The sequence below is a fragment of the Neoarius graeffei genome, chromosome 2 (genome assembly GCF_027579695.1).
Source record: "Neoarius graeffei isolate fNeoGra1 chromosome 2, fNeoGra1.pri, whole genome shotgun sequence".
Classification (NCBI taxonomy): domain Eukaryota; kingdom Metazoa; phylum Chordata; class Actinopteri; order Siluriformes; family Ariidae; genus Neoarius; species Neoarius graeffei.
The window spans coordinates 89,099,845-89,114,159 of NC_083570.1; the positions used below are offsets into that span (position 1 = coordinate 89,099,845).

Consider the following 14,315-nt stretch of genomic DNA (forward strand, 5'->3'; position numbering starts at 1 on the left):
CACCGTCGCTCTTAGGCACTTCAGCCCAAGGCTGTCCCATGTTAACCTAACTGCATGCCTTTGGACTGTGGGGGAAACCAGAGCACCCGAAAGAAACCCACATAGACATGGGGAGAACATGCAAACTCCACACAGAAAGGTCCCTTTCAGCCAATGGGTTCAAACCCAGAACCTTCTTGCTGTCAGGTGACAGTGATAACCACTACACCACTGTGCTGCCCAAAGGAACAATGATATGAAACATAATACTGAGCTACTGATGTTTTAGTCATCGTCATGTAGAATTACTGTTTATATGGCAGTGTTTATTAAACTAGCTGTAGAGCCAACAAGTTTGCAGCCCGAAAGCCAGTGGGATGGTTAAATATTAGCCCAGATAAAAAATAAATGTCCACTGTGTTTGGTAAAAGATTTAAAAAATCTTAAAGTAGGTATGAGAAGGCCCATCTATGAAACTTATAGAAAAGATTCGGAACATGAAGTAGGTAAAAAGGGCGAATGTGATATTCAGGACCATGGACAGCATCATCAATGGGATTCGCGAAGGGAAATTTGTATGTAAAGTTTTAATTATCAATACCTTATGAAATATACTCCAAAAATTATAGTTGGATAGCTTACCTTCTCTTTATTAGGGAGGGTTTGTGTTCTACTAAACGTTTCTCCTTCATTTATACTGATTAATTCAGCATCTGCAGGTGGAAATGACGTAGGGAAAACAACTACATCACTCTTCAGTGTGTCTGAGCTAAAACACACATCATACTGTTGAGTAGATTTGGAGTAAGACCAGCTTCCATCAGGATGTGTGGTGATCACTGGGGCGCTGTATCTGCTGAAACTGCCATCGGTCCTGCAGCATTTTACAGCTATTAAACTGATCAGACTCAGTAAAAATATCACTGAAACTGACACAATGGCGATCAGCAGATACATGTTTATATCTGAGAAAGTGTCCTCCTTTATCGGTGCATGGTTCATCTGAATATTGATGTCACCTGTGTTCTCAACAACCACAACATCAACAGACACAGTGGATGACAGTGAGGGCTCTCCGTTATCAGAAACCAAAATGACCAGTGGGTGAGCTTTCAGGTCATTGTCACTCATTCTCCTCTTAGTCCTGATCTCTCCACTGCTGGTTCCGATCAAGAAGAGGTTGTTTCCTTTGGGTTCAGAGATGTGATAAGAAAGCAAGGCGTTATATCCAGAATCTGGGTCTACAGCTCTAATTTTGGCTACAAAGTAACCCGCTTCAGCAGAATAGGGAATGTTCTCAGAGTGAACCGATCCATGATCAGAATAGGGAGTGAGAATCCCAGGACTGTTGTCATTCTCATCCAGGATAAAAACATTCACAGTCACGTTACTGCTCAGTGGAGGAACACCAGAGTCTGTGGCCTGAACTTTAAACTGAAATGTTTTTAATTCTTCATAATTAAATGACTGCAAACTATGAATATCTCCACTATCAGCGTTTATGTTGACCATAGATGTTACGTAACTGTTTTTTGAGTTTTCTAGTAATGAATATGACATTCTAGCATTATCACCAACATCAGGATCAAAAGCAGATACTGTACGAATTACAGCCCCAACCTGACTGTTCTCTTTTATATACACATTCATAACAGGGTCGTGAAAACAGGGCGCATTGTCATTTGCATCAGAAACGTCTACAGTAATGACAGTGGTGCTGGACAGAGGTGGAGTCCCTTCATCAGTAGCTGAGAGACTGATGTTATATTGAGACACGCTCTCTCTGTCTAGTGGGCCATCGACAACTATAGAATATTTATTTTTGTAAGTATGCTGTATTTTAAACGGTACAGAATTGGCAACTTTTAAATTGACAGCACCGTTTTTACCAGCATCGTCATCTTTGACAGTGATCAAGCCAACCATTGTACCGGCGGCAGCGTCCTCTTTAATCACGTTCACCAAAGAATTAACGGAGATCTCTGGAACATTATCGTTAATGTCAACGATTTCCACTAAAACTTTACATAATGCTGCTCGAGGTTTTTGTCCTTTATCTTTTGCCTGAATACGAATTTCAGCTGCATTTTGCGTCTCATAATCGACAACACCCTGCACTCTAATCAGCCCAGTTTCGGGGTCAATAGAAAATGCATCAAAATGTTCATCACGGTTTTCATTGACGAAAGAATAAACGATCTCGCCGTTTTTGCCCTCGTCTATATCAGTAGCATGAACCGAAATCACGGATGTACCAAATGGAGAGTTTTCGGTGACACGAGCTTTGTAGAGAGCCTTACTAAAGACCGGAATATTATCATTTATATCTTCAACATTTATAATTATCTGCAAAGTTCTGGATCTGGGAGGTTTTCCTCCATCTACAGCAGTCAGCATGAGCTGAATCACAGGCTGTTTCTCTCGGTCTAAAGCTTTCTGTAAAACTAATTCCACAGACATTCTTTGCTCTCTGTTGCTCTGGACATCTAGAGAAAAGTGCTCATTTTGACTCAGCTTGTAACTGTTTACTCCGTGACTGCCCACATCTGCATCAAAGGCACTTGGCAGTGGAAACCTCTCCCCCGGAAATGCTAATTCTGAAATATTCAGTGCTGTTTTAGACACCGGAAACGTTGGCGTATTGTCGTTAATATCTACGACGTTAACTTCAAACCGATACATATTTAATGGTAAGTTAACAATCGCCTCTAATTCCAGTGAACATTTTGCCTCTCGGTTGCAGACCTCCTCTCTGTCTATTCTTTGTTTAACTTGTAAGATGCCCGTTTTTAAATTAACGCCAAAATACCTCGCATTTGGTCCCGGAACGATTTTAAATCCTCGATGTCCAAGGTCTTGCACATTGAGATTTAAATCCTTGACTAGATTTCCGATTTCTGTTCCTGGGCTCGCCTCCTCCAAAACAGTGTATGCAATCTGCCCGTCCACCACACTCCAAGTCCAACACAATGAAACGCACAAAATCCACAGAATGACACAACTCCCCTTCAATACGGCCATCATCCGAAGTGTTACAGATATATTTGGAAAACATAAATAACAACGGCCTGGAATGCGACGAATAAAAACAACTAAGGGTGAAACCATAATCCCAGGTTCGTCGCATATCTGGAACAAAGCCGTCTGTGTGGAGGAGGGACCGAGTCTGAAGGGAGGAGCCTCCAAAAAAAAAAAATCATAACCGTGCAAGTGCAGGCGGCTAGAGACACCACGTGGAGAAGTGGTTCCACTATCATCAATATATAATACAATGATGAAAACAAATCCAGTGATTGTATCGCAATAATAATAATAATAATAATAATTTACTCCACGTGAGTCACACACCTGGTGTATCTGTGGCAGACGAGGAAACCCCTTCACATAGTTAAATTTTGTCATTTCTAATATATATAGTTCTTGAAACCTCCTGTTTCCTCAAGAGCGAAAAGGGGGAAAGAGCATTTAACGATTTTGACCATTTAAAATTTCAACTTCAATTTGACTGAACCATAACAAGATATCGACTGTCTGAAACAAATTGATATTTGAGGTTCAAATCTACATTTAATTTTGTGTACAATAAATTAAATACACAAAATTGAAATGTGACGAGTTGCTTTTATTTTTTATCTGACAGACCATTCAGTCCCGCCGAACCAGCAGTCCTTATATGTTTAATCATTATGTCCCTTATTTTTTTATTTAAAAAAGACAATCCTCTATAGATTATTAACAAATTATTATTTATGTAATTATAGCGGCCTCCACAATTATTAGCACCCCTGGTTAAGATGTGTTAAAAACCTTAAAATAAATTCAATTTTTATTGCAGAAGCATAATCTCACACTGAAAATTGTAGAAAAATGAAACCGTTAACTCAAGTGAATAAAAAATCCCTGACTAAGAAATAATTATTTTTCATAAAATCACCTGTTCCACAATTATTGGCACCCATAACAATTCCTAGAAAATAAATGTAATTGAAGCATTTCTGTCATTTCTACTGTAGTTTATAAAGTTGATCAGAGTATCTAGGAACCTTTAATTAGTAATTCATCACATCCTGTTTCCCTGGGGTATAAATGTGACGTGACACAGAGGCCTATTTCTCTTATCCACTCTTCAACATGGGAAAGACAAGAGAACACACCATTCAAGTAAGGCAGATGTGTGTCGACCTTCATAAGTCAGGCAATGGCTACAAGAAAATAGCCACTCACCTACACCTGCCCATATCTACACTCAGAGGAATCATCAAGAAGTTTAAAACAACTGGAACAGTGGCAAAGAAGCCTGGACGAGGATGCAAATTTATCTTGCCACCACGCACAGTGAGGAGGATTGTAAGAGAAGTAAAAAGTTCTCCAAAGCTCACTGTTAGAGAATTGCATCAAAGAGTAGCATCTTGGAGTCACAAAGTCTCCATAACAACCATCAGGCGCTATCTACATGCCAACAAGCTGTTTGGGAGGCATGCATGGAAAAAGCCTTTTCTCACTTACAAGCATAAACGTAAATGTCTGGAGTTCACGAAGCGGTATTGGGACTTCAACTGGGACTGTGTGCTTTGGTCAGATGAGACCAAGATAGAGCTTTTTGGCAACAAACACTCTAAGTGGGTCTGGCATAACACAAAAGATGAGTATGCGGAAAAGCACCTCATGCCCACTGTGAAGTACGGGGGAGGATCGGTGAAGCTGTGGGCCTGTTTCTCTTCCAAAGGCCCCGGAAACCTTTTTAGGGTGCATGGCATCATGAACTCTTTGAAATACCAGGACATTTTAAATCAAAATCTGGTGGCCTCTGCCCGAAATCTGAAGATGGGTCGTCACTGGCTCTTTCAGCAAGATAATGACCCAAAAGATGTGGCCAAATCTACACAAAAATGGTTCACCAGACACAAAATCAAGCTCCTCCCATGGCCATCTGTGTCCCCAGACCTCAACCCAATTCAAAACCTGTGGGGTGAGCTGAAGAGGAGAGTGCATAGGAGAGGACCCAGGACTCTGAACAATTTAGAGAGATTGTGCAAAGAAGAATGGTCGAAGATCCCTCTCTCTGTATTCTCCCATCTTGTGAAATGGTATAGGAGAAGATTAAGTGCTGTCTTGTTGGAAAAATGGGGTTGTACAAAGTATTAACATCAGGGGTGCCAATAATTGTGGCACACATGATTTAATGTAAAATAATTATTTTTTAATGTGGGATTTTTTTCACAGTGAATAAATGCACTTGCATTAAAGGTTGGATTTTTATCTTTTTTTGCACTGATGTCCTATATAATTAAAAAAATATATTAGAAACCTGAGAACACATCTTAACGAGGGGTGCCAATAATTGTGGAGGGCGCTGTATCTATTTTAAGAATCTGTAATAGCTCTGCTTTCCTCTCAACAATATCTTATTTAAAATGATAATAATATATTCCTGAGTTGACGCCTCATCAATTTCTACCTTTATAACATAATTAAGGAAAAACAACATTACTGTCAGGGGTGGCACGGTGGTGTAGTGGTTAGTGCTGTCGCCTCACAGCAAGAAGGTCCGGGTTCGAGCCCCGTGGCCGGCGAGGGCCTTTCTGTGTGGATTTTGCATGTTCTCCCCGTGTCCGCGTGGGTTTCCTCCGGGTGCTCCGGTTTCCCCCACAGCCCAAAGACATGCAGGTTAGATTAACTGGTGACTCTAAATTGACCGTAGGTGTGAATGTGAGTGAGAATGGTTGTCTGTGTCTATGTGTCAGCCCTGTGATGACCTGGTGACTTGTCCAGGGTGTACCCCGCCTTTCGCCCATAGTCAGCTGGGATAGGCTCCAGCTTGCCTGCGACCCTGTAGAACAGGATAAAGTGGCTACAAATAATGAGATGAGATGAGAACATTACTGTCAAGTTTTAATGAAATTTAAACAATAGGAAATGAGTTCGCACTTTATTAGGATCATTCACATCAGTCACTTTGTCATCACGTGACGTAAATGACACCCATGACATTTCAACATGAGCCTCAATGTCATCTCTTCATGTGATTGATCTCTGGCCATTCTTTCACCAATATGGAAACAATCACTGATTAATTCAGTGAGTTCTTTTGTGTCAGCTAAATTTCAAGTATTTATATCTGGTCATTTAAACACTTAAAAATCTTTGTGCAGCAATCTATAAAGAGCATGTAAACACTCTTCTTTGTTATGATGATGTGAGGTGAACAGGTGCATTGTGGTTACAAACAGATGAGTAGACATATGACCATTTAGCAAAGGAACAATGATATGAAACATAATGAGCTACTGAGGTTTTAGACATCTTCATGCAGAATTACTGTTTATATGGCAGTGTTTATTAAACTAGCTGTAGAGCCAACAAGTTTGCAGCCAGAAAGCCAGTGGGAAGGTTAAATATTAGCCCAGATGAAAAACAAATGTCCACTTTGTTTGGTATAAGATTAAAAAAAATCTTAAAATAGATATCAGAAAGCCTGTCTGTGAAACTTAGAAAAGATTCGGAACATGAAGTGGGTAAAAGTGGCGAATGTGATATTCAGGACCATAGACAGCAACATCAACGGGATTTGCAAAGGGAAATTTGTATGTAAGGTTTTAATTATCAATAACTTATGAAAAATATGACAAAAAATATAGTTGGATAGCTTACCTTCTCTTCATTAGGGAGGGTTTGTGTTCTACTAAACGTTTCTCCTTCATTTATACTAATCAATTCAGCATCTGCAGGTGGAAATGACGCAGGGAAAACAACTACATCACTCTTCAGTGTGTCCGAGCTAAAACACACATCATACTGTTGAGTAGATTTGGAGTAAGACCAGCTTCCATCAGGATGTGTGGTGATCACTGGGGCGCTGTATCTGCTGAAACTGCTATTGGTCCTGCAGCATTTTACAGCTATTAAAATGATCAGACTCAGTAGAAATATCACTGAAACTGACACAATGGCAATCAGCAGATACATGTTTAAATCCGAGAAAGTGTCCTCCTTTATCGGTGTGTGTTTCAACTGAGTCTTTATGTCACCTGTGCTCTCCACAACCACAACATCAACAGACACAGTGGCTGAGAGTGAGGGCTCTCCATTATCAGAAACCAAAATGACCAGTGGGTGAGTTTTCAGGTCATTGTCACTCATTCTCCTCTTAGTCCTGATCTCTCCACTGCTGGTTCCGATCCGGAAGAGGTTGTTTCCTTTGGGTTCAGAGATGTGATATGAAAGCAGGGCGTTATATCCAGAATCCGCGTCTACAGCTCTAATCTTGGCTGCAAAGTAGCCTGCTTCAGCAGAATAGGGAATGTTCTCAGAGTGAACAGATCCATGATCAGAATAGGGAGTGAGAATCCTGGGACTGTTGTCATTCTCATCCAGGATAAAAACATTCACAGTCACGTTGCTGCTCAGTGGAGGAACACCAGAGTCTGTGGCCTGAACTTTAAACTGAATTTTTTTTAATTCTTCAAAATTAAATGACTGCAAACTATGAATATCTCCACTATCAGAGTTTATGTTGACTATAGATGTTATGTAACTGTTTTTTGAGTTTTCTAGTAATGAATATGATATTCTAGCATTATCACCAACATCAGGATCAAAAGCAGATACTGTATGAATTACAGCCCCAACCTGACTGTTCTCTTTTACATACACATTAATAACGGTGTCGTGAAAACGAGGTGCGTTGTCATTTGCATCAGAAATGTCTACAGTAATGACAGTGGTACTGGACAGAGGTGGAGTCCCTTCATCAGTAGCTGAGAGACTTATGTTATATTGAGACACGCTCTCTCTGTCTAGTGGGCCATCGACAACTACAGAATATTTATTTTTGTAAGTATGCTGTATTTTAAACGGTACAGAATTGGCAACTTTTAATTTGACAGCACCGTTTTTACCAGCATCGCCATCTTTCACTGTGATCAAGCCAACCATTGTACCGGCGGCAGCGTCCTCTTTAATCAGGTTAACCAAAGAATTAACGGAGATCTCTGGAACATTATCGTTAATGTCAACGATTTCCACTAAAACTTTACATAATGCTGCTCGCGGTTCTTGTCCTTTATCTTTTGCCTGAATACGAATTTCAGCTGCATTTTGCGTCTCATAATCGACAACACCCTTCACTGTAATCAGCCCAGTTTCGGGATCAATATAAAATGCTTGCACTTGCTTATTGTTGTTTTGATTGAAGAAAGAATAAACGATCTCGCCGTTTTTGCCCTCGTCTATATCAGTAGCATGAACCGAAATCACGGTTGTGCCAAATGGAGAGTTTTCGGTGACACGGGCTTTGTAGAGAGCCTTACTAAAGACCGGAATATTATCATTTACATCCCCAACATTTATGATTATCTGCAAAGTGCCGGATCTGGGAGGTTTTCCTCCATCTACAGCCGTCAGCATGAGCTGAATCACAGGCTGTTTCTCTCGGTCTAAAGCTTTATGCAGAACTAATTCAACAGACAAACTTTGATCTCCGGTACTCTGGACATCTAGAGAAAAGTGCTCATTTTGACTCAGCTTGTAACTGTTTACTGCGTGACTGCCCACATCTGCATCAAACGCACTCGGCAGTGGAAACCTCTCCCCCGGAAATGCTAATTCTGAAATATTCAGTGCTGTTTTAGACACCGGAAACGTTGGCGTATTGTCGTTAATATCTACGACGTTAACTTCAAACCGATACATATTTAATGGTAAGTTAACAATCGCCTCTAATTCCAGTGAACATTTTGCCTCCTGGTTGCAGAGCTCCTCGCGGTCTATTCTTTGTTTAACATGTAAAATGCCCGTTTTTAAATTAACGCCAAAATACCTCGCATTTGGTCCCGGAATGATTTCAAATCCTCGATGTCCAAGGTCTTGCACATTGAGATTTAAATCCTTGACTAGATTTCCGATTTCTGTTCCTGGGCTCGCCTCCTCCAAAACAGTGTATGCAATCTGCCCGTCCACCACACTCCAAGTCCAACACAATGAAACGCCAAAAATCCACAGAATGACACAACTCCCCTTCAATACGGCCATCATCCGAAGTGTTACAGATATCTTTGGAAAACATAAATAACAACGGTCTGCAATGCGACGAAAAAAAAAAACAGCTAAGGGTGAAACTATAATCCCAGGCTCGTCGCATATCTGGAACAAAGCCTTCTGTTGGAGGAGGGACCGAGCCTGAAGGGAGGAGCCTCCGAAAAAAAAAATCATAACCGTGCAACTGCAGGCGGCTAGAGACACCACGTGGAGAAGTGAATCCACTATCATCAATATATTATACAGTGATGAAAACAAATCCAGTGATTGTATCGCAATAATAATAATAATAATAATAATAATAATAATAATAATAATAATTTACTCCACGTGAATCACACATCTGGAGCATCTGTGGCAAACGAGGAACCCCTTCACATTGTGAAATTTTGAGATTTCTAATATATATAGTTCTTGCAACTGCATGTTACCTCAAGAGAGAAAAGGGGAAAAGAGCATTTAACGATTTTGACCATTTAAATTTCAAGTTCAGTTCGACTGAACCATAACAAGACAACCACTATCTGAAACAAACTGATATTTGAGGGTTAAATCTGCATTTAATTTTGTGTACAATAAATAAAATCCACAAAACTGAAATGTGACAAGTAGCTTTTATTCTTTGCTGAATGTCTGGCAGGCCATTCAGTCACGCCCAACCAGCAGTCATTATATCTTTAATAATTATGTCCCTTATTTTTTATATACAAAGGACAAAGCTTTATAAATTATTAACAAATTATTATTTATGCAATTATCTATTTTAGGAATCCGTAATATCTCTGCTTTTCTCTCAACACTATCTTATTTAAAATGATAATAATGTATTCCTGAGTTGATGGCTCATCAATTTATACATTTATAACATCTCATCTCATTATCTCTAGCTGCTTTATCCTGTTCTACAGGGTCGCAGGCAAGCTGGAGCCTATCCCAGCTGACTATGGGCAAAAGGCAGGGTACACCCTGGACAAGTCGCCAGGTCATCACAGGGCTGACACATAGACACAGACTATGTCTATCTAGACATAGACACATTCACACTCACACCTACAGTCAATTTCGAGTCACCAGTTAACCTAACCTGCATGTCTTTGGTCTGTGGGGGAAACCAGAGCACCCAGAGGAAACCCACGCGGACACGGTAAGAACATGCACTGTAAAAAATGATTTCTTGTTTTAACTTAAAAAAGTTAGTGCAAGGGTTGCCTTAAGGGCTGCCTTAAAATTTTGAGTTCACTGAAATTAATATAGTAAGTTCACAACAATTTAACTTACTATGTGAATTCCAGTGAACTCAAAATTTTAAGGCAGCCCTTGCACTAACTTTAAGTTAAAACAACAAATTTTTTTTTTTACAGTGTGCAAACTCCGCACAGAAGGGCCCTCGTCGGCCACAGGGCTTGAACCTGGACCTTCTTGCTGTGAGGCGACAGCGCTAACCACTACACCACCGTGCCACTGACATTTATAACTTAATTAAGGAAAAACATTACTGTCAAGTTTTAATTAAATTTAAACAAGAGGAAACGAATTCACACTTTGATTATTAGCATCCTTCACATCAGTCACTTTGTCATCACATGACGTAAAAGACACCCATGACATTTCAACATGAGCCTCATTGTCATCTGTTCAAGTGATTGATCTCTGTCTATTCTTTCAACAATATGGAAAGAATCACTGATTAATTCAGTGAGTTCTGTTGTGTCAGCTAAATTTCTAGCATTTGTATCTGGTGATTTAAAAATCTTTCTGCAACCATCTGTAAAGAGCATGTAAACACTCTTCTTTGTTATGATGATGTGAGGTGAGCAGGTGCATTGTCGTTAGAAACAGACGAGTAGAAATATGACCAATCAGCAATGGAACATATGAAACATATTACTGAGCTACCAAGATTTTAGACTTCTTCATGTAGAATTACTGTTTATATGGCAGTTTTTATTAACTAGCTCTTGTGCCAACAACTTTACAAGAGACAGTCAGTGAGAAGGGTAATATTAGCCCAGATGAAAAATAAATGTCTATTTTGCTTGTTAAAAGATTTTAAAAAATGTGTTAAAGTAGACATGAGAAATCCCGTTTGCAAAACTGATAGAAACCATTTGGAACATGAAGTGGGTAAAAGTGAAAATGTGATAATCAGAACCATGGATAGCAACATCAACTGGATGAGCGAAGAGAAATTGGTATGTAAGGTTTTAATTATCAATAACTTATGAAATATACTACAAAAATTATAGTTGGACAGCTTACCTTCTCTTTATTAGGGAGGGTTTGTGTTCTACTAAAAGTGTCTCCTTCATTTATACTGATCAGTTCAGCATCTGCAGGCGGGAATGACGCAGGGAAAACAACTACGTCACTCTTCATTGTGTCCGAGCTAAAACAGACATCATACTGTTGAGTAGATTTGGAGTAAGACCAGCTTCCATCAGGATGTGTGGTGATCACTGGGGCGCTGTATCTGCTGAAACTGCCGTCTGTCCTGTAGCATTTTACAGCTATTAAACTGATCAGACTCAGTAAAAATATCACTGAAACTGACACAATGGCAATCAGCAGATACATGTTTAAATCCGAGAAAGTGTCCTCCTTTATCGGTGTGTGTTTCAACTGAGTCTTTATGTCACCTGTGCTCTCAACAACCACAACATCAACAGACACAGTGGCTGAGAGTGAGGGCTCTCCATTATCAGAAACCAAAATGACCAGTGGGTGAGTTTTCAGGTCATTGTCACTCATTCTCCTCTTAGTCCTGATCTCTCCACTGCTGGTTCCGATCCGGAAGAGGTTGTTTCCTTTGGGTTCAGAGATGTGATAAGAAAGCAGGGCGTTATATCCAGAATCTGGGTCTACAGCTCTAATCTTGGCTACAAAGTAACCCGCTTCAGCAGAATAGGGAATGTTTCCAGAGTGAACCGATCCATGATCAGAATAGGGAGCGAGAATCCCGGGACTGTTGTCATTCTCATCCAGGATAAAAACATTCACAGTCACGTTACTGCTCAGTGGAGGAACACCAGAGTCTGTGGCCTGAACTTTAAACTGAAATGTTTTCATTGATTCATAATTAAATGACTGCAAACTGTATATATCTCCACTGTCAGAGTTTATGTTGATTAAGGATGTTACATAACCACGTTTTGAGTTTTCTAGTAATGAATATGAAATTCTAGCATTATCACCAAGATCAGGATCAAAAGCAGATACTGTATGAATTGGAGATCCAACCTGACTGTTCTCCTTTACATACACATTAATAACGGTTTCTGAAAAACGTGGTGTGTTGTCATTCACGTCAGAAATGCGTACAGTAATGACAGTGGTGCTGGACAGAGGTGGAGTCCCTTCATCAGTAGCTGTAAGAGTTATGTTGTATTGTGAAACAGTCTCTCTGTCTAGATGTCCTTTCACAGTTAAGTAATATATATTTTTATACGTGTTCTGCAGAGCAAATGGTAAAAAACCTTGTAAATTTAGAGACGCGGCACCATTTTTCCCGGAATCCCTATCTTTTACTGCTATTAAACCGACCATTGTCCCATCTGGAGAATCTTCTTTAAGAACGTTCACGAGTGACGTCACAGATATTTCGGGAGCATTGTCATTCACATCGCTTATTTCAACTAGTATTTTACAAAACGCTGACCTCGGATTTGTTCCTTTGTCTCTTGCCTGAACTCGAATTTCAACTGCACTATTTTGCTCGTGATCCAGCTTTCCCTTTACTGTTATTTCACCGCTATCAGAATTGATGGCGAATGAATCAATAATTATGTCATTGTCATGATTTACGAATGAATAAACGATTTCTCCGTTCAGTCCTTCATCTGCATCATTTGCGCTAACTGTAATAACAGATGTACCGAATGGTGACTCTTCGGGTATTTGAGCTTTGTAAAGCGATTTTCCACAAACGGGAGTGTTATCATTCGCATCAAGTACATTTACTTTTAGATTTAATGTACCAGATCTGGGTGGTTTTCCTCCGTCTACAGCAGTCAGTATAAGCTGTATCGCAGCTTGTTTTTCTCGATCTAGAGCTTTTTGTAGTACTAATTCAGAAGATACACTCTGTTCCCCGCTGTGTACGTCAAGAGAGAAGTGCTCATTCTGGCTAAGTCTGTAGCTTTTTATCGAATTACTGCCCACATCTGCATCAAAGGCACGCTGTAAAGCAAACCTGTCTCCAAGAGACGCTGATTCAGAAACATTAATTTCTGTTTTTGACGAGCGAAACATGGGTGCGTGATCATTTGCGTCTAATACAATAATTTCAAACCGATACATGTTTAAAGGTGAATTCATAACAGCCTCCAATTCAAAAGTGCATTTCGTACTGCGTCCGCATAGATCCTCGCGGTCTATTCTTTCTTTAACACGGAGGACACCAGTCTTCACGTTTAAATCAAAATACCTGGAGTTCGGTCCGGAAATAATCTGTAACCCACGGTGCTCCAAGTCTTGCACATTGAGATTCAGGTCTTTTGCTAAATTCCCAACTGTAGTCCCCAGATTACTCTCCTCCATCACGGAATATGCGATCTGCCCATTCGCAGTGTTGAAAAGACAACAAAGCCAAGTGAAAATTATCCGCAAGAGGTATCCGTGATTGACCGTTTCACCCATGTCCCACTATCAAGACCTTTTCCAGACAACATTAAAATCCGAACGTATGACTGGTGTGACTTAATCCTCCATGAAACAGCGGGAAAAAAAACAATCTGTTATTATGTCTCTCAAACAATAGACGTGCATGAGCCAGTACGCCCTTCCTCCTGACGAAGAGGAGTCTCGCCAAATCGAAAAAAAAGAAAAGCCAAGAACAGGCTGAGAGTGACACCATGTGGGCATCACGGAACACGGATGAAACAGATATGAGTAATATTTACGAGATGCAGCAGTGTTGACAACAAACATAGGCAAATAAATTATTAAAATAAAACAAGGAAATACAGGACGGAGGAACGCGTTTGAAATTAGCCAAATGAGACTGCATAGAGTTAGTGGGTGCCATTATTATTGTTATTATTCTAACATCAAAAAGCCAGTAAACTAACTTGTACAGGGTGTTTCAAAAAATTTGATCTCATTTCACAATCTAATAACTTTACAATTTCTCGTTTAATTGACCTCAAATTTTAACAGCATGTGAGGAAAGAGGTCAATATTTTATGTTTAATGTTTTTTGTTTTTATTTTTTTAGGTATAGAAATGCCATTCACGGGAAACGAAAAGGCGTTGTGTGCGCTCAAACACAGTCGAACAAGAATGTGCAGCGTGTATTTACGAGA

At 39.9% G+C, this 14,315-nt stretch overlaps 5 protein-coding genes across 5 annotated transcripts in view; all 5 read right to left on the reverse strand.

The window, feature by feature from the left end:
• The window catches only part of LOC132882003 (protocadherin alpha-C2-like), a 107,927-nt gene that overhangs the window by 90,297 nt on the left and 3,315 nt on the right, over positions 1-14,315 (reverse strand). The gene's annotated exons all lie outside the window — the stretch shown is intronic.
• LOC132882007 (protocadherin alpha-2-like) overlaps positions 1-14,315 on the reverse strand; it is a 74,507-nt gene that overhangs the window by 39,961 nt on the left and 20,231 nt on the right. The window lies entirely within an intron of this gene.
• LOC132875652 (protocadherin alpha-3-like) lies at positions 574-3,000 on the reverse strand. The gene has a single exon (XM_060912588.1). It carries the CDS (start codon positions 2,998-3,000, stop codon positions 574-576), a length of 2,427 nt encoding a protein of 808 aa, XP_060768571.1.
• On the reverse strand, positions 6,583-9,083 carry LOC132875657 (protocadherin alpha-3-like). The gene has a single exon (XM_060912601.1). It carries the CDS (start codon positions 9,010-9,012, stop codon positions 6,583-6,585), a length of 2,430 nt encoding a protein of 809 aa, XP_060768584.1. The 5' UTR covers positions 9,013-9,083.
• On the reverse strand, positions 11,227-13,650 carry LOC132875663 (protocadherin alpha-3-like). Its single transcript, XM_060912612.1, has one exon. It carries the CDS (start codon positions 13,648-13,650, stop codon positions 11,227-11,229), a length of 2,424 nt encoding a protein of 807 aa, XP_060768595.1.

What these genes read in the sequence shown, in the direction of transcription:
- LOC132875652 (XM_060912588.1), bottom strand. Translation starts at nt 3,000, where the DNA reads ATGGCCGTATTGAAGGGGAGTTGTGTCATTCTGTGGATTTTGTGCGTT.
- LOC132875657 (XM_060912601.1), bottom strand. Translation starts at nt 9,012, where the DNA reads ATGATGGCCGTATTGAAGGGGAGTTGTGTCATTCTGTGGATTTTTGGC.
- LOC132875663 (XM_060912612.1), bottom strand. Translation starts at nt 13,650, where the DNA reads ATGGGTGAAACGGTCAATCACGGATACCTCTTGCGGATAATTTTCACT.